Genomic DNA, 22,024 nt, shown 5'->3' with positions numbered 1-22,024 from the left:
TCCCCGTGCCAGAGCCTGCAGTGCAGCTGGGGCCATTGCCAAATGTTCCTTCCAGGCCTGGATACTCACGGCCAGGCGGGGTGGTGGCAGGGAGCCGCCTGTCTCCTCTCTCCCGAGGTGTGAATGGACTGTTGTTTTTGGCCAGCTGGACACTGGTTTGTGGCCGTGGGTGTTGCCAGGCCTGTGGCCACCAGGGTGGCCTTCAGCCAGCACAGGCAGCTCAGCCAGCAGGGCCACCACGCTTTGGTGGGGCAGGATCCCTTCCCTGCACTGTGAGGCCACCAACTGGACCCTGTCTGACACCCATCCTTCTCCCTGGGACCCTGCAAGCCCAGTGAGGGCACAGCCAGCTGCCCACCCTCTCCTGAAGTGTCCCCTGTGCCCCTCCATCCCTGCTCAGATCCCCCACCCCAATCCCTGCCTCCCCTCCCTCCAGCCATTCCTCAGTTTCCCCTAGGATCTGGCAGACCCCAAATGAATCACCCGCCCTGCTGGGTTTGTCAGCTGCTCATGCTGTTTATTCTGCTGGATTTGGGGCTGTGGGACACGGACAGCCCTGGGCTCCTGTGCCTGCAGCCTGGCTCACCTCTGCCCAGCCTTGCTCCTTTCCCTCGTGCCCCTCCAGCACAAGCCTTTCCCTGTGGGATATGTCACCTGCTCTTGAGGGAAATGGAGCTGTGGGCAAGCCCGTGACACCCAGGCAAGCGCTGGGCAGAGGGGCTGACCTTAGGGCAGCTGATGAGCCACCCCAACAGCTGGAAGGGAGAGCAGGAGGAACATTTAAGGTGGGGAGGGTGGCTTCAGCCCCTGCTGCTCTCCTCTCGCCGGCTCAGGGCTGGAAGCACTCCACGGGGTCGTTGGAGTCGGGCAGGATGTTGCAGTTGATGGGCCAGAGGATGCCGAGGAGGCCGAGGGACTGCTGGCAGCGCAGCTCGGCCGCCTGGCACACGGCCCGGCAGGGCTGCAGCACCCCTCCATCCGGGGTGCACTTGGGCACGAAGAGGCTGCAGATGAGCAGGCGGAGGTGCTGGTAACACGCCAGCTCCATCAGCGTCTGCGGGACAGTGGGGACAGCAGGGGGACAGCAGGGACAGCAGTGTGAGCCTGGCACAGCAGGATGAGGGCAGCCCCACGGGCAGCTCCCAGCCCGCTCACCTGGTAGTCCTGCAGCACCTCGGCGGCTCCCTCCTGGTCTGGGATGGCCAGCCAGATGTTGGGGAAGGAGGTGGCGTTGTAGCCCAGCCCCAGGCACATCTCCACTTCCACGGGCTCGCAGACAGAGCCTGCTGCGGGGAAGGAAAGGGGTTGTGCCCGCGGCAGAGCTGTGCCCCGGGGCCGGCTGGGCTCAGCGGGGCTGGGTGCCAGGGTGACACTCACCGAAGGCCGGGTAGGACACCCCGGTGCAGTTCAGCTCGTCGGTGCCATCGGGGCAGTCGTGCCAGCCGTCACACACAGACTCCAGCGCCCGGCACTCGCCATTCCCACAGGAAAACTCGGCGGGGCTGCAGGTCTCTGGAAGGGGAGAGGGCAGGGCATGGCTGGGAGGCAGCGTGGGATCGTGCTGATCTGATCTGGCAGACCCAGCTAGGGAGATCCCAATTCCCCGGGTTATTTGGGGCAGCCCTCAGGTCACGGATCCTGCCTCTGTGCCCTCCCAGGTCACATTCCCACGTCTGTGAGGTTATAGGGTAAACCAGGTGAGCCCAGCAGGCCCAGCCGTGGAACAAGAGCTGCTTTTCACAGGTTTTTATCCAGCCTGGCCTTGAAGCCCCCCAAAGATGGAGGTGGCACAACCCTGTGCCTCCACTTGGCTACCTACTCTCTGTGGCATTGCGGGCTTGGTAGGTGGCAAAGAACCCAACATCTGCAACTCCCTCGTCTGCCACGAAGAGGACGGTCATGACGTGCCGCGAGGAGGTCAGGGTGGGTGGCAGCTGGTGGCCACAGAACCTGCCGAGGTCATGGGACAAGAGATGGGGTCAGGGGGCTGACCAGCACCTCCCCAAACCCTGCCTCTTCCGGTGGATCCTCCCCACCAGCCAGCCCCGTGCCTCAGTTTCCCCAGGTGAGCCGCGGCCCCTGTGTCGCCAGGGGGGCGCAGCAGGCCTGGGGGTGTCGGGTACCTGCCCATGAGGCTGGCGGTCCCCGTGCCCGCGCTGTCGTGCACCTCCACGAAGTCGAAGCTGCAGTCCTCGTGCGACTCCAGGCTGAAGTTGTGGAAGTGCAGGTCCACGACGTGGCCCAGGGGCACCGAGATCTGCCAGAGGCACAGCTGTGGGGCAGGGGGGCAGCCGTGAAGCTGGGCAGGGGCACCCCCGGCTCTGCCCGCGGCCGGGGTTGCCTTCCTCCCTGCCCATCCTCACCCTCCCTGTGCTCCCAGAGCACCCCTCCTCTCACCTGCTGGTGCGGGTACGGCTGCGGGTGGCTCGGGCTGGACAAGTGGCCCTCCAGGGCGGTCAGCGGGCCCCCGCATTCTGGAGGGACACGCACACACACACGTGCACACACGCACACACACACATGCACATACACACACACACACACAGATTTACCCCTGCCCCTCTCCCTTCCCTCCATGTTCCTGCTCCCCGTGGTGCCATGGGGCTGGGGGCTGTGGCTGGGGGTCTGTCCTGTGGCCGGGGGTCTGTCCTGGGGGGCTGTGGGCAGGGGTCTGTCCTGTGGCCGGGGGTCTGTCCTGCAGGGTTGTGTGCGGGGGTCTGTCCTGCGGGGCTGCGGGCGGGGATCTTCCCGTGGGGCTGCTCCGGGGGTCTGTCCTGCAGTCGGGGGTCTGTCCCGCAGGGCTGTGGGCGGGGGTCTGTCCCCTGGGGCTATGGGCAGGGGTCTGTCCTTTGGCCGGGGGTCTGTCCCGCGGGGCTGTGGGCAGGGGTCTGTCCTGTAGCCAGGGGTCTGTTCTGTGGCCGGGGGTCTGTCCCGCAGGGCTGTGGGCGGGGGTCTGTCCTTTGGCCGGGGGTCTGTCCCCTGGGGCTATGGGCAGGGGTCTGTCCTTTGGCCGGGGGTCTGTCCCGCGGGGCTGTGGGCGGGGGTCTGTCCTGCAGGGCTGTGGGCAGGGGTCTGTCCTGTAGCCAGGGGTCTGTTCTGTGGCCGGGGGTCTGTCCCGCAGGGCTGTGGGCAGGGGTCTGTCCTTTGGCCGGGGGTCTGTCCTTTGGCCGGGGGTCTGTCCCCTGGGGCTATGGGCAGGAGTCTGTCCTTTGGCCGGGGGTCTGTCCTTTGACCGGGGGTCTGTCCCCTGGGGCTATGGGCAGGAGTCTGTCCTTTGGCCGGGGGTCTGTCCTTTGGCCGGGGGTCTGTCCCGCCCACCTTTGTGCTTCAGGCTGCAGTTGGCCTCGTCGCTCTTGTCGCTGCAGTCGTGGAAGCCGTCGCACACGAAGCCCAGCTGGAGGCAGAGCCCCCGGTCACACAGGTGCTCGTCCCAGGCGCAGCTCTCTGCACGCAGCCACAGACACCCAGGCTGCTGGGGGGGTTCTGCCGGGCACCCTGCCCTCCCCGCTGGCTCTCCCCGCTCCCTGCCAGCGGGGAGGGACCCTGGCAGTGCCCAGGGCCGGGCACTCACTCTCGGCGGGGTCCACGGCGCGGTAGCGGGCACTGAAGCCCTGGGCGCCCACGCTGCCGTCGGACACGAAGGTGACCCGCAGGCGGTTCGAGTCGGTGTTGAAGGTGGGTGGGAGCACGTTGCCACAAAACCTGGGGGCACAGCAAGGGCTGGCACCGCTCGCTGCCCCCACGCTGCCACGCTCCCCGGGTGTGACGAGCCCTACCTGGCCGGGCTCCCCCGGGCTGGGGCAGGGGCTGTGCCACCCGTGCCCTGCTCTTCGTAGAGCTCCAGGCGGTCGAAGAGGCAGGAGGCCGTGCCCTCCACGCTGAACGTCTCCATCCTCAGCTGGATGGCGAGGCCGGCGCCCACCTCGATGTGCCAGATGCAGAGGGCGTTGGGGGGGTAGGGGCCGGGGTAGTTGGGGGAGCTGAAGGAGCCCTCGGGGCCCTGCAGGGTCCCTCCGCAGCCTGAACGAGGCGACAGCGTGGGCATGAGCCGGAGCAGGGCACCCCCATCCCAAAACGCTGCCCCGCTCGGGACTCACCCGGTTCTGCCGTGCGGGCCGTGGGCAGCCAGCTCTCGGTCGGGGTGGCAGCTGTTTTGGGGGCCGGGGGGTCCCTCCGGATGGGCGCTGTGGGGGTGGTGGCGGTGCCGCGGGCGGGCAGGGCCGTGGCCGGGGTACCGGGTGGGAGTGGGGACGTCAGCTCTGTGCCCAGGGAAGAGCAAGGACTGCTCAGCCCCAGCGGGGAGGGATGGCTGCGGTGCAGGGAAGGAGCTCAGGAAGCCCCCCCAGCCCTGTGCTCCCACCTTACCCACCGGCGTGCAGCTCCCAGGGGACCCCACACTGATGGGACACATCCCACGGACACGGAAATCCCCCTTGCTGCTGTGCATGGGGTCACCCTCTCCCCACAGCGGGCACAGCCCGGGCTGTGCCCTGCGTGCCCCTCTCCCACTCGCAGCCGGCTCCGCGTCCCCTCGCTCGGCACTCACGGTGGATGACGATGCCGAGCAGGAGGGCGATGAGGAAGAGCAGGATGGCGCTCATCAGAGCCACGCAGAGCCAGGTGAACTTGCAGTCGGCGCGGTACCTCCAGCCCACCTGTGCCCAGAGCTGCCGGCCTGGGGGCGAGGGCAGCGGGCAGAGCGCTGCTGAGCCATTCCCGCAGCTCCCCGCACGGCCGGGCCCGTCCCCAGCGCTGTCCCCGCGGGGCTGATGTGTCCCCAGGCAGCCGCAGAGCCCAGCACCCCGCTCCTGCAGGGGTGGAGGGGATGTACAACCCCCCAGGCTGGTACCGAGGCCGTCCCGGCGTGGTTCGGGGCCGGTGCCATCCTCGTCCGGCGGGTGCTCCGCGCTCGGTGCCGCCCGGGGCTCCTCGCCCTCAAAAACGGGGTTGCAGAACTCGGTCTGTGGGACAGCGAGCGCGGGTGGCACCCTGGGGACCCGCGGGGGGACCATCAGCAGCACCCACACCCCGCAGCCCTACCTTGCTGCCGTCCAGAGCCTCGGGACAAAGCGTGATTTCGGTGAAGTCTTTCATGGCAGCGGGCGGGTCCCGGCGCAGCCTGGCTAAAATCCTGCCCGGTGCCCTGTGCCCCCCAGCCCCACCGCCCGCTCCTGCCCAGCTGCCCCCATGGGCGGCGTGGGGACCCCTGCTCCGCGCTGCGGGGCGGGCGCGGTGGCAGTGCCAGCCCTACGCGTGGCCCAGCACCGGAGCCCACCCGAGGGCCATGCCCGCCGCGCCGGGAGTGCGGGGAGCCCCGGCAGGCAGCAGCCCCGCTCCCCTCCGCAGGCCCCTTCCCCCTCGCCCCGTTAATCCAGCTCAGCTGAGGATGCCGAGGTCAGGCTCTGGCACGGAGAACCAGCGTCTTAAAGGGGAACGAGGGCTCGCACCCATCCCGCTGCCAGCCCGTCCCCGAGGACGCTGCTGCTGCTGGGGTGCCCACTCGGCGCCTCGGTTTTGCAGCTGCCTGCGGCTCCTCGTGCTCAGGGCAGCGCTGAAGGGGCTGTGCTGGGGACCCCGGGCTGAGCGTGGCCCTCCTGCCCTCCTGTGCCATGCCACCTGCATTCCTGCTGCCCCTTAATGCCCGTCTCCTTCCCTAAGCAGGGGAGAAAGGGGCCATTGTTCAGGGGTTCGGAGGGAGGAGTGCGGGCTGGGAAGGTTCCTTCTGCCAGCTGCAGCCACATCTGCCCTGCTCCAGGCCAGCCCCGAGTGTTCCTGGTCCTAGGGCTGGTCCTGGCAGCTCCCCACCGCCTGCCAGACCACCCAGAGACAAAACACACGCACCCGAGGCCCTGTTCAAGCTCAAATTTATTCCTGTACGAGTCTCCCTTGTATGAGACACTTCCCACCCGTCTTGCTTACACAGTAAACAAGCCACCTGCCAAGCAGCATCGCTGCCCCAGCCCAGCTCCTGCTCGGGCAGCCCCCTTTCCCACCTGCCCCCTCTGAGCCCCGCTGGGATGCCCCAGGCAGGGCAGGATGCTGGTGCCAGCGCTCAGCCTGTGCCCGCAGGGCAGCGAGGCCGAAGCCGGCCGGGTGTGGGTTGGATGGAGCTGCTCCGAGGGCTGGGATGGTGCCCGTGTCTCCTCCCGCTGCACCTCAGGCAAGGCAGGACGGGGAGGAGAATAAATTAAAGGCTAAAAAGGCCACTGGCATTTGCTAGCTGGAGGACAGAGCAGCAGGGCGAGTCCCCGGGCACCCAGGAGGGCTCCTGATCACAGGGAGAAAAAAGCCCCGATTGCAGATGGTCCCGGAAAGCCACCGTCCTCCCCTCCCTCTCTGAGCGACCCCCGCGGCCCCCCACTCCCCTAAATGGTTTAAGGCACCGTCGTATGAGGAGGCAGGTAAAAACCTACCCGGAGCAGCCCCGGCACAAGTCCCTGGAGAGGCAGGAAGCGGCGAGGGGGCTCCAGGTTGAAGCAAAGTCCGTTATAAATACATATAAATTCCACAAAATGGTTTCCTCCCTCCTGTCCGTGAGTCTGGGCTCAGGATGCTTCGAGGAGTGTGTGTGGGGCAGCTGCAGGGGATGTGCTGCCTGAGACGGGACGGAGGCCACCGGAGGGCTGGAGTCCTTTGCCAGGAGGTTTGGAAGTGCCAGGAGGAGATCGGGAGCAGTTCACGAATCCTCTGGGACGGCCAAGCAGATAGAGGAGTGGCAAGAGGTCAGGAGGGACGTGTGAGGCTCTCTTGGGTGCTGTCCCAGGGGAGCAGAGGTCCTGGTTGAGTCAGTGGGACAGGTGGCCCCATTCCTGTAGAGTCCCTTGCTCAGGATTTTTATTACACACCAAAAGAAATAAAAGGAAAAAAGGAAAAAAGGAAAAAAGGAAAAAAGGAAAAAAGGAAAAAAGGAAAAAAGGAAAAAAGAAAGAAGGGAAAAAGAAAAAAGGAAAAAAGAAAAAAGGAAAAAAGAGAAAATACAGGGGAAAAAAGAGAAAAAACAGGGGGGGAAAAGATAAAAAAACAGGAAAAAAAAAAAGAAAAAGAAAGAAACTAAAACCCCGAGGTAAAACCCAAATGCCAGCAATCAGAGGCGCCTGAGTTGCCTGAGCCCTGTCCTGTCACGAGTCCCTCCTCAGCTCGGAGCTGGGGTGTCCTTGCCCGGGCTCTGCTCCTGGCTGTCCCCAGCCTCCCTCCGCAGCCACCTCGGGGGCGTCTCCTCTTCGCCTCCCCCTTGCTCTGGGGCCCAAATGCCCGGAGCCTCTGGCTCCGAGGGGTGGCCCAGGGCTTCCCCAGGGCTGGCTACATGCGGGAGGACGGGCTGGCCAGCTCGTAGAAGAGCAGGTAGGCATCGCTGCTGCGCACGTGGCTCGAGGACATGGGGGTGACGCTGCAGAGAGGGGAAGGGGAGAGCAGTGAGCAGCAGGGATGGCATGCCCTGAGCAGGGGGTCCCCGCTCGCTTGTGCCACGCCAGGCTCACCGGGAGTCGTTGAAGCTGTGCCACTCGCTGGACACGGGGCTCTTGCAGTAGGCCGTGTAGTGTCCCCCCATGGTGGTGCCCGAGTGGTTGGAGACGGCGTAGAGGTTGTAAACGGCGTGGTCTGTGGGGAGCAGGGGTGCTGCTCAGCCCTGCTGCCCCACAAAGTGCCAGCGCAGAGCCCCCCGCCCTGCCAGCAGCTCCAGCAGCCTGCATCCCGTGCCTCCCACCCCCGATGCCTCTGCCCCCAGCAGCTGGGCACACGAGGAGCCCAGGAGCTCCGGGCTGGGACTAGAGGCATGCAGGGGCTGGGACTCACTGCAGCTCTGCGAGGCGAATTCCCGGAGGTCCAGGTCCTTCAGCGGGAAGTTGACGAAGGTGGTGAGTTTGCTGCTTCGTATCCTGGCCTCAGAGAAGCGCTTCAGGTCTGGAGGGCCGCGTCAAGGAGCCACAGGGACAAAGGAGAGCCTGCAACAACCCATCTCTGCCCCCCACGACAGCCCCATCCCTCTGCCCGAAGGATACGAAGCACCAGGATCTTGGGGAACTTCTGGATGCTGAATTTTTTTGTGCACCTTGTCCTGGCTTTGCAGCGACAACACGTCTGTGGGAGGAAACGGCACAAGCAGGAGGGTGAGGGCACTGCCCACAGTCCTGGCAACACAAGCACAGAGGGGAAGGGGCCCAGCCTGCCCCAGGGAGCCCCCCTGCCCCGTACCGGTTTCTCGTCCCCATCCAGCACGTCCTCTTTGGTGAAGAGCCGGAGGCAATCCATGAGCGTCACCTCCCCGTAGCCTTTCTGTGGGAGCACAGTGATGGTCAGGGACAGGGGGTGTGGGACAGGGGGTGTGGGACAGGGATTGTTGAGCCTCCCTCACCTTGGGGATGGGCAGGGACAGGTCCCAGAAGGGGTCGAAGGCTGTGGAGCAGTAGCCACACTCGCTGCAGGTCAGAGAGCTCTTCAGCTGCCCAACGAAGAGGTCTGGTGGGGTGGACAGAGCAGGGTGAGAGCCCTGGTTCCCCCCTCGCCCCCAGCCCAGCCCTGTCCTCCCTTCCCCCAGCCCTGCTCACCGCTGATGCGGCTGTCCTCCCTCTCCTGGTACCTCCTCCACATCTGCCGGCTCTTCTCGTCGTCACTGCGAGGATGGGGACACAGCGGGGCACTGAGCATGGCCCGGGGGACCCCAGCCCCACCACCCGGCCCAGAGGGACCCGTGAGGTCACTGTCCCTGGGCTGGCCTTGCGGGCAGTGAACTCTCCCGGGGCTCGTGCGGTGCCAGCACTTACGGGAGGTGATCCAGGCTGTCGGTGCTGGCCCGGGGCCGCACCAGCACGCGGTTCACCTCGCTGTGCAGCCCGTCCAGCAGGAACCGCAGGAACTCCTGTGCATCCTGCTGGCTGCAAGGCATGGGCACGGCCGGTGAGAGGCTGCAGGGGGCTCAGCTCCCCCACCGCCCTGCAGCCACCCCCCCTCACTTGTAGCCGACGAAGCGTGGGGCGTATCTCTGGATCTGCGTCTTGAACTCGGAGGGGCTCACGCTCTCGTTGGGGGACGAGGTCCAGAGCAGCTGGATCAGCTTTGCAAACTCTGCAGGCAGAGAGGAGGGTCAGCAGCGGAGGTGGCACGGCCGTGCCCCCATGGCGACAGCTCAGGGCCACACTCTGGGGTCTCAGGGCCTGATCCTCCACTGGCTGGGCAGCCCAAGGAGCAGCACCGAGCTCTGGGTGGGGGTCCTGCGGGATGTGGGGTGTCGCAGGGGTGTGGGTGGGGGTCCTGCAGGATGTGGGGTGTTGCAGGGATGTGCTGCAGGGATTGCTGCAGGGATTGCTGCAGGGATTGCTGCAGGGAAGCCCTTGCAGTCACCAGGGGCCGGGCCGGGCAGTTACCTGCTGTGAGTTACCTGTTGTGAGTTATCTGACATGAGTTACCTGCCGTGTGTTACCTGCCGTGTGTTACCTGACATAAGCTACCTGACATGCATTACCTGCCGTGCGTTACCTGACATGAGTTACCTGCCATGAGTTACTTGACATGAGTTACCTGCCATGAGTTACCTGCCGTGAGTTACCTGCCGTGCGTTACCTGCCATGAGTTACCTGCCCTGAGTTACCTGCCGTGCGTTACCTGCCGTGCGTTACCTGCCATGAGTTACCTGCTGTGAGTTACCTGCCGTGCGTTACCTGCCGTGCATTACCTGCCATGAGTTACCTGCCGTGCGTTACCTGCCATGAGTTACCTGCCGTGCGTTACCTGCCGTGCATTACCTGCCCTGAGTTACCTGCCATGAGTTACCTGCCATGAGTTACCTGCCATGAGTTACCTGCCGTGAGTTACCTGCCGTGCGTTACCTGCCGTGTGTTACCTGCCGTGCGTTACCTGACATGAGCGCCGTGCGCATGCGGCTGTTGTTGTTGAGGTCCCGCAGGTACTGGTTCTGCAGGCAGTAATCCCGCAGCTCCTTGGTGTTGCTCAGGCACTGCAGGATGGAGTTCATGAAGCACTGGGGGAGGCAGAAGAGAAAACCATGGCAACGGGAGGCAGAGGGAGGCAGGCCGTGGCAGGGGGACACCTGGGCTGGGACGAAGCCGTGAGGAGCAGGGGAAGCTCTTCCTCCCGTGGGCAGAGGGGTGCGGGGAGATGCCGGGCTGCGGGTGGGGTGCTGGGGGCGAGGTGAAGGGACAGGGCTCCCCGTGCCCCACTGACGTGCCCGGTGCCAGCAGGGCTGGGGGCACACTCACCGTGTTGCCGAGGTTCCGCAGCCCGGTCAGCCCCTGCACGGCCTTGGAGCTCTGCAGAGAGAGGGAACTGTGCTGGGAGGGTGGCGGGCTGGCCATGCCCGCGGGCAGCCCGGCGAGGCCATGGTGCCACCGAGCTGCCCGTGGAGCAGAGCCTCGGCGCAAGGAGAGGCCCCATCCCGCTGTGACATCATGGGCAGGGCCAGCACCGAGCAGCTCTCCGGGCCAAGGGCTGGTGACAAAGCACAGCCAGCCTGTCCCGTCCCGCTGGCCCAGGACTACGCACAGGGCTCAAAGTTCTCCCTGCCTGGCAAGGCTTGTGCCCCATGCCCTGGATTGCAGGTCAGGCCGGCAGCCCAGGCTGCTTCCTCTGGGGACACTGAGGCACGGCAGTGCCCTGTGCCTGCCCCACGCCGCAGGAGGAGCACGGTGCCCGGTCACTGCCTGCCTGCTTCACGCCAGGTGTCCATCCCCTGCAGGACACCCCCACGAGGGCAGCCCAGACTTTGGCACAGCTGTCTCACGGGATAAAGTCCACCTGGGAAAGTGCAAGCCCAGCCCTGCGACAGCCAGCCCGGGGAACAGGGCTGTGTGCCCAGTGGTGCCTCCCCAGCTCCTCCTGGCTGTGCTGCACCTGTGCCATGGGGTGGCACTTCCAGGTGCTCCAGGTGCTCCCTGAGCCGGGAAAAGCAAAGATGGGCACGGGCAGCTGGGCAGCACGGGCAGGGAACCATCAGCACTCTTTGCTGGAGAGACTGAGAGCACAGAGGGGTTGTAGGGGTGCCACCACCCCTCTCCCAGCATGCAGGACAGGATGCTGGGAGTGGCACTGGTGGGAGCCCGGGGTCCTGCTCCCCGCCCTGCATAGGGGAGCAGCAGGATGAGCCTCCCCAGAGCAGGGTGGGGGTCTGACAGGGCCTGCAGGGGCAGACTGCTGATGGTGCTCCCCCAGATGCCCCGGATTTAAGGATCCTTAGGCAAACGCCCCAGCTGCCCACCTGAGGCTTGAGGAGGAGGAGAGGAGGCGAGAGGAGGGGAGGGGGCCCAGCAGCTCCGAAATAGCAGCAGCTGGTGTGTGTGTGGGAGGTGCTGAGCACCCAGCCCTGACAGCAGCCCAAAATAACCCAGATCCAGTTACACGTGCTCCCTAGCGACGGCGCAGGCATCACCCACCGCGGCAGGGACCGGCACCAGCGGGGACCCTGCGTGGGCACACGTGGCTCTGCCACACTGACCGGCTGCCCTCTGTGCCATCGGGTGCCCCCGCAGTGCCCAGAGCGCAGGGGTGTCCCCAGGCGTGGCTGCCCATGGCTGTCAGTGCCGGGGGGTCGCTGTCCAAAAGTGCCAGGTGCCTTCTTGGGCTGGGGGCAGGCTCAGATGGGCACAGGGTACCAGCAGGATGTGACAGGTCAGTGCTGTGCCACGGCTGGAGGAGCTGGCCTGGCTCTGCTCCCTGAGCGGATGGCGGCAGGAGATGTGGGCCTGTGTCCCAGCAGCCTACATCCATCCCTCGGAGGATCTGAACCCCAAGGCCGTGCTCGTGTCCCCACTGCTACCCCGGGGAAGGTCACGGTGCCAGGGGTGAGCAGCAAGCCCTGGGAGCTGCCCCAGAGTGCCCCAGCCATCCCCGCCAGGACGTGCTTGTCCAGTTACCCTGGTTGGGCACCTCCCGCCGTGTGCCAGGAGGGACCGGCCAGTCCTGCCCATGTGGGTGCAAACCTCCCCACAGATCCTGCATTCCCCCACAGCCAGGTGCCAGGCTGTCCTCCCAGAGCCTGGAACAACCCCAGGGGAGGGCTGGGGCCGAGGAGGGGGTGTCAGGTGCTCCCCTAGCTTGGCACAAGCCCTGTGTGCACCGAGGTGTTATTTCCCCCTCTGGATTTCCCTCCCCTGGGTGACTCAACTCCAGCTAATCCCCCTCTCCCGTACAGGGCTTTATCTAGGACACGACATGCTCAGAGGCAGTGGAGGAGAGCTGGCTCACGCGGCGCGGCTGGGGACTCCCCGAGGCTGCACCGCAGGACGGGGACAAGGGACAGGTGATGGGGACAAGGGACGAGATCCCGACCGTCCTGCCCCATCCAGGTCCACATGCCAGGAGCCTGTTGGGGCAGCAGGAGAACCAGAGCAGCCAGACTTACATAAGTGCTCAGACCTTGCCCTCCTTGCCCCTTGCTCTGCCATCCTTGCAGGAAAGATCTGTCCCGGCACTGTGGCTCTGGGGACAGCCAAGTTCGCTCCGATGGCACTGCCAAGGGGCTCAGCGTGGCCAGCACGCCCTTCCTTGTGGTGGGACACGAGCACCTGGCCAAGGTCACCGCAAGGGCAGGGCTGGCAGAGGAACCCAGGTGTCCTGACACGTGCAGCTCACCTGCTCCCTGCTATCCTGTGCGACACCGGGACACGCCGTCCCCACGGGCAGCTGGGAGGGCACCCACCCCAGGCACCCCATCCTCGGGCACGGGGGATGGCACAGGGCACTCCGTGCTCCCCAGGGCGGGCAGGGGCTGCCCCCTTCTCTGCCCCCAAGCCAGGGGACGGGTGCTGCGGGCATCTCCTACCTTGGTCTTGTTGAGGACGAGCCCGACGAAGGTGGAGACCAGCAGGGACCCTGGCATGGAGGCGCGGGGCCGCAGGTCCTTGTGAAGGTCGGGGAGCGCGGGGGGCTCCTCGGGCAGCGTCACCGTGTAGGAATCCCTCATGGTGGCCCCGGCGGGCACCGCAGCACGGCGGGGAGCAGCCGCGGGCAGCGGGCTGCCGGGGGACACCGGCGGGGCTGCCCCGGCCCGGGGCCGGCCGCAGCCGGGGGCGCGGGGTCAGGCGCGGAGCCCCCCGCGCCGGGCGAGCGGGGCCGGAGCCGGGGCCGGCTGCGGGGCTGACGGCACCTGAGCGGCTCTGACATCAAATGGGTGGAGAGGCGGCAGCCGGGCTCGGTGACGGCTCGGTGACGGCTCGGTGACGGCCAGCCCCCGCGCACCGCGTGGTACAGCGCGCCGGAGCCAGGGGGGACCGCGAGGGGCGGCTGTGCCCCGGGGGGGACGCGCTCCGGGGGGATGCTCCGGGGGGATGCTCCGGGGGGATGCTCCGGGGGGATGCTCCGGGGGGCTCCCGCGGCGTCTCTCTCAGCGATCCCGCAGCCCGGCACCGCGGGGGAACGAGGAGAGGCGGCAGCCGGAGGAGCGCCTGTCCCCCCAGTGCTCCCCCGTGCTCGCAGCTCGCCGTGCCCAGGGTTGGTGAATGTCCGGCCCCGGGCACGCACTAGGCAGGGAGCGGGGCTCCCCAAAATTGCCTTGGTGAAAGTGGGACAGTCCCACAGCGCGGGGTGCCTGTATCCAGAGAGGGGCTGCGGGCTTGTGGGGCTCCCGGCCGTGTGTCTTTCCTGCAGGGCCGATGCCAGGTTGCCAGGCAGTGACATATTGGGGGTACCCCCTCCTCTTTGGGGGATGTATTAGCGCTGAGCTCAGAGGATATTTCAGTGCCCTGCGCTGGGGAAAAACTCCCTGCAATTCCTACGTAGAGCAAAGACCCCACCTGGTGTCTTCCCTCGGTAAACTGAGGCACGGCACGGGCAGGGCTCCAGCTCTTCTCCTGCAGCAAGGGCAGATGCAGAGACTGGCAGGGAGCCCGGGTGTCCTGCGTCCTAGTCCTGCGTCTCCCGCTGCTTCACCCCTCTGACCGTGGCAGGACGAGCGCCGGAGCCCTGCGTGCCTGCCCAGGTGCTCCTCTGCCTGCTCAGGGAAATTTCCATGGGCATCCAGGGCAGGGAGTGTGGTTGGGCTGCTCTGACAGAGCCACAGCCTCCAACCTCCCCGAGAGGGCTCTAAGCAGAGCCTCCTTTCCCCCTCTGGAGCCCACAAAACACCCTTATCCAGAGGCAGGGGCTGCCGAATCCTGGTGGCTGCAGATGCAGCCTCCCTGTCGAGCTCTGCTCGGCACAGCCAGCGGAGGGGCTGGCTGGGGACGGAGGGAGGGGAGGGAGGAAGGGAGGGAGACTATTTTTGGCACCAGCAAAAATATCCGAGGAGGCATCTTGCAGCGTTATTCATCTGCAGGGCCCTTTTGCATCACAACAGGAGGGCTGTCGTAAGCGGGGCCTGCGCGTGCTCACACGTGTGTACATGTACACACCCCGCGCTGTGTACGGCGTACACACACGGGGACACGGTGTGCACACACACCCACCGCCCTCCTCCAGCCTGCCTGCGTGCCCTGCCAAGCCCGGGGCACAGCTCCCCAAAATCCAGGCTCCTGCCAGCCTTCCGGCAGTGTGGGTGGTACCGTGGGGGCAGGATGGGCACTGCCAGCCCCGAGCACTGTGCAGGGAGCTGGGGCAGCTCTCCCCGTGGGGATGCACCGTGCTGGCCCAGCCGGTTCCGTGGCAAGAGGGCGGTTCAGCCACATCCCGTGCTGAACCTCGTGCCCCGGTGACACCGAGCACCCCAGGCCAAGGAGCCAATTCCCCTCCAGCCAGAGCGCAGCGTGCAGGCTCTGAGGGCGAGGCTGGAGCGGGAGAGAGAAGGGGACACCCAGTGGGATGGCATCACCCAGAGCAGGTCCCTGCCCTCAGCTGGCCCCTCTGCAGTGGTGACCTTCTGCCGTGGGCAGAGGTTGCCACAGGCCCGGTTGGCACGGTGGCGGCAGGCAGGGCCAGCCAGTGCTGGCTGCGGGCCAGGGACGTCAGCTGCTCAGGATGGAACTGCAGAGAGCTGCCGGCGGTTTTGTGGGTGGCCCTGGCCTTCTGACCCTGTGTACACCCGGGGTGGTTAATGGGCCGGCACAGCTCCAGTCCTGCCCCTCGCCAGGCTGCCCTTCCCAGGAGCCAGCACGGCCCTGCAGCTCCGTGGGCACAGCCCTCCGCTGACACCGCACCTTCACACACCTCCCTTTGCCCACGCGGTGGTAAACTGAGGCACGAAGTGCTGGTGAGAGTATGGACACATGGAGACACCCTCACTCCTGGCTGCACACCCCTCAGGATGGCGGTTTCTGCGGCACAGAGGCAGGAGGTGGTGGTGGAAAAAGGGATGGGAGGAGGCGTGGGGCCAGCCCCGCTGTCGCCTGGCTGCGTCAGGAGCGGGTGCTGCTGACTCTGCCCTCGGGGCTGGGCAATGGGGCAGAACCGAGGGCAGCTGTGGGGCCGCAGCCTGCGCTTGTTTCTGGCACCTGGCACGGCCGCGGGCACCCAAGTCTGGTTTACGGTCGGGACATTTGCTTCCCGGCTTGGGAAAGGGAGGGAATAAACCACAGCAGTGGAAAGTAGCGGGTGTGCCCATCAAAGCACCAAGGAAAGCTAAGGCAGTGTCACTGACCTGCCTGCCCTGGCACGGGTGCCTGTCCCAGTGCCCTTTGCCACCTTTGCCACCCATCAGCCCAGGCTGTGTTCACGTGCAGGTTGTGGGCTGGGACTTGCACAGTCCCTGCTGCCCCACGGGCACCCCACGGGAGCAGGCTGGCACCCCACACAGCAGTGTGTGGGCACACGGGGTGGGGACCCTGCAGTGTCAGCTTTAGGAAGAGTCAGTGGCTGCAGCAGCCGCTGGATCCCCCCTTGGTGCCCCCCAGCAGGGCCTGGTGTGGGAGGGGGAGGCAGGAATTCCCTTCCACAGCACTGATCCTCCACTCCCCTGACTCCCCAGCCCTTCCCTCACCCCAGTGCTGGGGACCAGGCATGAGGCAGGTGGGCACAGGGGGTCCCACACCATGGCACGGCACTGCTGAAGGTGGTTCCGTGGGGGAAGGCACTGGGGAAGGGGCACAGGGAGGGCTGTGGGGGCACTGGCTTCAAAGGGAAAAATTGCTGGGGGATTCTTTTCTGCTTCCCTGAGAGCAGGACAGGACTTCTCCTCGTGGTTTGGCGGACGGCAGTGGGTAGAGACGCAGGGAAGCAAAGGGCAGGTCAGACCATCGGGGAATGGAGGGTGACTGGAAAGACAGCGGGAGACAATGCAGGCAGAGCCTGGCCAGATCTTGGAAGGAAACCTGAGTGGAAAATTACCAGGCTGCTCCCCTGCACGGGCTGCGTGTGCGCTGCCTGCTCCCGGCCCGGGCTGGGGCTCCGGGGACGCTACAGCACCGACGGGGACGTGGGGCACCGAGCACCCGCCACCACGCGTGGTGCTGCCCATGGGGAACCCCTGCTGCCACACAGGCTGGGGCTCAGGGCCCCAAACTGGCAGCAGTGCATGGTGCCAGGGAGCTGGCATCGCTGGGCACCGAGTCACTGTGGCAGAGCCAGCACCAGCCAAACCAGCTGTCCCAGCAGAATGAGTGCCCAGCCTGCTCATGTCACCTTCCCTACCTGGGGTGAGGCAGCAGGAAATCCTCGTCAGCCCCACATGGGGACGGAGCCATCACCTGCTGTCACACGCACACCAAAAGTGCAGCGGGCACAATCCCGGGCACAGGCTGCTCCTGCCTCCTTGGGGAGCGTGCCCTGCGAGCACAGCCCCTCCGAGGACACCCGCCCGCACACGGCTGCCTCAGCAGCTCCAGCCGGGACTGCTGCGCCAGCAAGGGCATCTCAGAGGGTCACACACAGAAACTGAGGCACGGAGCGGCACAGCCAGGCTCCCAGGCAGAGCGCGGGGACCTCGGGCTCCTCAGCTTACCATAAGCACAGCCCACATTCCCCCAGCACAGCTCTGTCCTCAAGCACAGTCCATATCCACCCAGCATGTCTCTGTCCTCAAGCACAGCCCATATCCCCCCCAGAACAGCCCATATCCCCCCAAGAACAGCTCTGTCCTCAAGCACAGCCCATATCCCCATCAGCACAGCTTTCATCCCCCCAGAACAGCTCTGTCCCCCACCCCAGGCAGCCCCCCGTACCGTGGAGTCCTGGGTGGACACGTCGCAGTGCTCATCGCTCCTCTCGCACAGCTGGCTGGCACAGCGGGTGCCCGACGGTGGCAGGCTGGCCTGAGAGGGGCTGAGGTGTCCAGTGGAGAGGCTGCCGGGGTGGCTTTTCCTCCCGTAGCCCTCCAGGTAGCCACGGACATAGTCGGAGTGAGTGGCAGCCTGGTACAGGCCCTGCAGGTGGCCGAGCTCCGGCCGGCCGCGGGCGCCGAGCGCGCCGGCCGCGGGCAGGTAGGCGCTGTCGGAGGTGTGCAGCCCCGAGAACTCCCGCGCCAGGTCCGAGTGGCTGATGGATTTGTGGCGGCTGAGGGGCGCTCCGGAGGGCAGGTAGCCCGTGGGGCTGCCGGGGGTGCCGCTGAAGGTGTAGCAGGCACCGCCGCTGAGCCCGGCGCCGGGCGGCCGCGGCTGCGTGCGGATGTACGAGGGGCTCAGGCGGATGCTGGGGTCGGGGTACAGCCGGCCGCTGTCATAGCCACCGGTGGGGGACAGCCCCCCGGCGTGGTGGTAGCGAGGGGAGGGCAGGTAGCTGGCTTTGAAGCCGATTTTGTCGCTGTCCGCGTAGGCGGTGGACAGGGTGGATCCATAGGAGCTGTAGGAGCTGTAGCCGCTGGGCACTTTGCTGTAGGTGCTCTCGGCGTAGCGGGAGGAGTCCACGTATCGCTTCAGCGTGGAGGAGAGCTGGGACATGCTGCAGGCTGGGGCTCAGCAGGCTGTGCTGGAGGCATCGGCTGCAAGGAAGAGCCCAGGGATCAGTTCCGCAGGCCCTGGCCAGCACAACACCCAGCAGCTCCCACCCAGCAGCTCCTGCCTGCCCTGGAGATCCTGCGAGACACAGGGCATCCAGGGGCTGCTGGTGACAGTGTGGCCATGGCTCCTGCCACCTTCCAGCCTTCCTGGAGAGCCTGGGACAGCAGGACCCGGCTGGCACTGCCACCCCCATACCCCCAGACACCTCATACCACAGAAGGGAGCCCCAGGGCACAGCCACAGGCACCCAACATCCTCACAGACACCAAGGAATGGCAGTAGTCACCTCTGCCCCAGCCCTGGCATCCCTGCCACACTGTCCAGTGCCACTCTGAGGGCTGGAGAGATATCCCCAGTGCCTCCTCCAGGTGGGAGGCAGTGCCTGGTCACAGGATGATGCTCAGGCCCAGCTCTGGCTGAGACAAGCAGGTGGGATGGGCCGATCCAGTCAGCCCAGCACCTTCCCCTGGTTACTCACAGGGAGTGCTGGGGCTTGGCAAGGGGCTGGCACAACAGTGAGAGGGAAACTGAGGCAAGCTCAGACCTGAGCAGTTTTCCTGTCTCCCTGCCATGGCTGAACCCCGTGTGCCCCATCAGTAACTCAAGCCCAGAGTCCTCCTGGTGAGGTGGCAGCCGTGCCCCTGCCAGCCGGGCAGAGCCAGCACTCGGTCCCCACAGAGAGCTGGTGGCTCCCGCACAGGGAAGGAGAGGAGCACACAGAGACAGGGACAGAGGTCCCAGAGCACACACAGAGCCAACCCAGAGCAGGGATGGCAGCGTGGCAGCCAGCAGTCCCCAAACACGGGCTGTCAGGAGAGTTTGCCCTCAGTGCCCATGCCGGCACTGATGGCTGGATCCCTACCTGTGCTGGGGCTGTGGGTGGCACTGGGGCAGGCAGCACCCAGGCGAGCTCCTCTGCCCCGGCGCTGCTGGTGCTCAGCTCCCGGGGTGACTGGTGTCCCTTCCCTGGCAGGACAGTGGCTCATGTGGCTCCGAGAGTCTCCAGTCACCCGGGAGATGACCCTGATTCAAAGGCTTTTCCCAGCCCAGCCGGGGCGGGCTCTGGCCCGGCTCCAAGCCGGGAGGTGCCGGAGCCTGTGCCTGGCCCGTCCCTTGCAGCACCGAGGGTGCCACCGGGGCTTGGGGACGAGGCACGAGGAGCCACCGCGGGTCACCGCCTGCCTGGCCCTGCGGGGACACAGCCTCCTGCTCCGAGCCCCGCGGGCTCCGCGTGGAAACGCCCCGGGAATGCTTCAGGGAGGGGCGGTGAGGGACGGCAGCAGCCCCCGTGGGCTCCCACGGGCAGCCTGGCTCTGTCCCGGCCGCTGCTGCTGCTGCCCAGGGAGCAGCCGTCCCACCGCGGACAGGGAAATATTTACAAGCAGCAGCGAGGTGGAGCGCACAGACCTGTTTGGGGACGGAGGCTGAAGGGTGAATAATCTGCTCCCGGGCACGGGAGCCACGGAACACCTGGCTCTTCCCAGCCTGGCTGCGGCCGCCCTCACCAGGAGCGGGGCTCTGCCAGTCGGCATTTGACACGGACAGGGAGTGGGACCCCAGCCAGGAGACTGGCATTGAGTGCCAGGATGGGAGTGACGGAGCCCCTGGGCTCCCAGGGAGCACATGCCTGGCTGCCTGCCCTGCTGGGGCACGGAGCAGCCTGGCACAGGGACTGCCCCTACTCCCCATCCTCGTCGCCAGCAGAGATGATCTTGGCTTGGGACAGTGCCAGGAGAGCCCCATGCCATCATCCCCTGCCAGGTGCCCACGCTCTCTCCTGGCACCGGCAGTGCCAGGAGAGCACAAGTTTGGGAGCAGGAGGGCAGCAGGTGCTCCTGGCAGCAGGACAGGTCTCCACAGGGCAGCACCTGCCCTGGGGATGCGGAGCAGCCGATGGAGGGATGCAGGGTCAGGAGCGGGCACCGGCCCCGGCCACGGGAGCTATCCCATTCCTTGGGAAGAGAGGCCTTACCATGGAGGAATGTCACATCTGCCAGGCTTGCCTGTGCTTCCAGGTCCCCATGTCACATCCGAGCGGACCCCAGGGCGGTGGGAGAGCACAGCGTGCCAGGAGCCAGAGGAGCTGAGGGGGTGTGAGAAAACCCCGGTTCCTCCCAGCGCTTCCTGGGCTGCCTGGCCCCTCCCTACCCGTCATTGTGCTGAGCTTTCCTGCTGCCTGGCAAAGCCCTGGGGCCAGCACGGCTGAGTCAGGCCGCCTGCACCCTCATCATCCTCCCGGGCTGTCAGGGGAAGCTGAGGCACAGGAATGTCCGGTCTGCGCTCACGGGCCCGGCGGGAGCGGTGCCACCACACGGGAGCGGGACACACGGGGCTGCTCGGGGCGCTGGGGAGTCCTGCCCTGCCCTCCCTGGGAATCTCAGCTCAAAGTGAGGAGGCAAAACCCTCACTCTGAGGCAGAAAAGCAGAGGCCTGCTCTGTCCCCAGCTGCCGTCCTGCCCGTGCCCGGTGGCAGGTGTCCCCTCTGTCCTGCCCGTGCCCGGTGGCAGCTGTCCCCCTCGGTGGCCACGGAGCCCCAGAGCGGGCTCGGCTCAGCTTACACAGCGCTGGCTCCATCCAAGGTGTCACAGCACAGCTGCTTCTCGCTTACGCAGGCTCAGAGCCGTCCCCTGAGACACAATGTCCCGGCCTGAGGTTACGTGGGGGCTCCCGGGACTCTGCCGTGGTGGAGGCAGAGAGGGGACCCTGTGTGAGGCACTTTGCACGCTCCAGAGTACAAGTGCTTTGGGGCTGAGGGGCTCTGTGTCCAGCTGAGCGAGGTGGGACAGCCTCCTGCCCATTCCCCAAGGGAAACAAGGCACAGAATCCCTCCAGGTATCCATTTCCCTCTAGGAAGGCTGACCCCGAGCAGCCCTGGAGGGAATGAGCCACAAAATGTTTGCTCCCTGGAGGGGACAGGAGTGACCCTTTCGACAGATGGGGACTGCAGTGCCTCTGGCACAGCCTGGCTCCTGCGTTCCCCACCACTCCCACCCCACAAAGTGACAAGCCCTGCCCAAGGTGACTCACCCAGCCTGGCCAGGGTCCTTCCCCTGCCAGCCCTGGGCCTGAGGAACCCCCAGGCTCACCCCACACAGCCGGGAGTCACCACCCTGGCCCCGCTCCCTGCTGCTGACCCATCCCCACCCTGCTGCAGAGCCTGCTGCTGCTGCTCCCGGGCCACCCCCCAGGCAGCAAAACCCCAAACCCACGGGGGACCCTGACGTAAGACCCAGGGCATGAATTACTGCTTTGAGTCTGTGCGTGCCAAAAAAAAGAAGGGACCCTCGGGCAGGAGGCTCTGCCCACGCTGGGGAACGAGGAGGGTGCCGGGGAGGGTGGCTCAAAGGCAGGATTTTGTGTGTGAACTCAGAACCTTCTCCCTGGAGAGAAACCTCTCCCCCGGGCTGTTATCCGGCTGCAGGAAGAGCGGGACAGTTTTGTCTGTCTCCGTGTCCCCCTCCCCGGGGCCGTGTCCCCACCTGCACTCACCTGCATGTGGCACGGGTGGCCGATGGCTGCTCAGGACACGGCGAGGGGTGACCAGCCAGGCATTCGGTGATGCCCTCGGCGCTGGTCCTGCCTCCTTGGGGAGCTTGCCCCGGCACCGGAGATGGGCAGCAGCCGAACCCTTCGCAGGGGACAGGACGCCCCCGGCTCAGCCCCTCCACGCTGGGAGGGAGCGCAGTGGCCGGAGGGGGCCGAGCCCGAGGGCTGTGGGGCCACGTAAAAACACCACCGCAGAAATTCAGGGCTCGGGTTACCAGGCAGATAAATATAGTGTCTTTATCTGACCTCACAGGGCGCTGAAATGCTCCTCTCGCATTCCAGCTTGGGGAGGCTTAAAGGGGACGCGAGCCCGGGTGGGCTGGTGGCCCTCGGCAAGGGGGTGCTGCCAGGGGAGGCTGCGGGGGCTGTGCGGGGTGGAGCAGGACTAAGGGTAAGCGTGAGGGACGGAGAGATTTGGGGAGGCAGGTCGAGGTCCAGGAGGCGAAGGATAGAGGGAGGGTTAAGGGAGGGAGCGGTGGTGGGAACACCGCTTGGTGCGTGTGGGGCAGGGAGGCACAAAAAGGGGCGTTGGTGGCTGCCAGCAAGGTTTGGAGTAGAGCATCAGGGTGAGGGGAGGAGCTGGACTGGGTTTTGCCCCCCCCTGGGATGAGCTGTAGGGAGAAGAGCCCACTAAACCTTCAGCAAAGGTGGGTGTGGGGCAGCTG

General features: G+C 66.2%; 2 protein-coding genes across 3 annotated transcripts; both read right to left on the bottom strand.

Annotated features, from left to right (window-relative positions):
• Window positions 1-492: 492 nt before the first annotated feature.
• MFRP (membrane frizzled-related protein) lies at window positions 493-5,189 on the bottom strand. The gene is made up of 13 exons (XM_077788065.1): window positions 5,041-5,189; window positions 4,850-4,961; window positions 4,547-4,675; window positions 4,098-4,259; window positions 3,777-4,020; window positions 3,572-3,702; window positions 3,320-3,444; window positions 2,398-2,484; window positions 2,124-2,272; window positions 1,820-1,950; window positions 1,378-1,512; window positions 1,156-1,283; window positions 493-1,054 (listed from the first exon to the last, which is right to left on the bottom strand). The coding sequence occupies exons 1-13, from the start codon at window positions 5,092-5,094 to the stop codon at window positions 830-832; spliced, it is 1,812 nt and encodes a 603-aa protein (XP_077644191.1). The 5' UTR covers window positions 5,095-5,189; the 3' UTR covers window positions 493-829.
• Window positions 5,190-7,210: 2,021 nt separating this feature from the next.
• USP2 (ubiquitin specific peptidase 2) lies at window positions 7,211-21,538 on the bottom strand. 2 transcript variants are annotated; one of them, XM_021540496.3, is made up of 13 exons: window positions 21,303-21,538; window positions 17,040-17,794; window positions 10,215-10,265; window positions 9,853-9,976; window positions 8,952-9,063; window positions 8,763-8,873; window positions 8,547-8,611; window positions 8,354-8,457; window positions 8,194-8,274; window positions 8,001-8,079; window positions 7,795-7,902; window positions 7,479-7,599; window positions 7,211-7,387 (listed from the first exon to the last, which is right to left on the bottom strand). In XM_021540496.3, the coding sequence occupies exons 2-13, from the start codon at window positions 17,751-17,753 to the stop codon at window positions 7,300-7,302; spliced, it is 1,758 nt and encodes a 585-aa protein (XP_021396171.1). In that variant the 5' UTR covers window positions 17,754-17,794; window positions 21,303-21,538; the 3' UTR covers window positions 7,211-7,299. The 2 variants fall into 2 exon arrangements, with proteins under 2 accessions (XP_021396171.1, XP_021396172.1); XM_021540497.2 differs by lacking the exons at window positions 17,040-17,794; window positions 21,303-21,538 and adding an exon at window positions 12,773-12,996.
• Between the last annotated feature and the right edge of the window lie 486 nt (window positions 21,539-22,024).

Source organism: Lonchura striata, chromosome 23 (assembly GCF_046129695.1).
Source record: "Lonchura striata isolate bLonStr1 chromosome 23, bLonStr1.mat, whole genome shotgun sequence".
Classification (NCBI taxonomy): Eukaryota; Metazoa; Chordata; class Aves; order Passeriformes; family Estrildidae; genus Lonchura; species Lonchura striata.
Note: the sequence above shows the minus strand (reverse complement) of the source record. Positions and strands in the feature narration are given on the sequence as shown.

Excerpts from the sequence above, each read along its gene's own strand:
- USP2 (XM_021540496.3), bottom strand. The coding sequence starts at position 17,753 with ATGTCCCAGCTCTCCTCCACGCTGAAGCGATACGTGGACTCCTCCCGC. Across the intron at positions 8,874-8,951 it reads CCACGCTTCGTCGGCTACAA|CCAGCAGGATGCACAGGAGT; the intron begins GTGAGGGGGGGT and ends CATGCCTTGCAG. Across the intron at positions 8,612-8,762 it reads GACAGCCTGGATCACCTCCC|TGACGACGAGAAGAGCCGGC; the intron begins GTAAGTGCTGGC and ends CCATCCTCGCAG.
- MFRP (XM_077788065.1), bottom strand. The coding sequence starts at position 5,094 with ATGAAAGACTTCACCGAAATCACGCTTTGTCCCGAGGCTCTGGACGGC. Across the intron at positions 4,260-4,546 it reads GCTCGGCATCGTCATCCACC|AGCTGACGTCCCCACTCCCA; the intron begins GTGAGTGCCGAG and ends CCCTGGGCACAG. Across the intron at positions 1,951-2,123 it reads ACCGCCAGCCTCATGGGCAG|GTTCTGTGGCCACCAGCTGC; the intron begins GTACCCGACACC and ends TGACCTCGGCAG.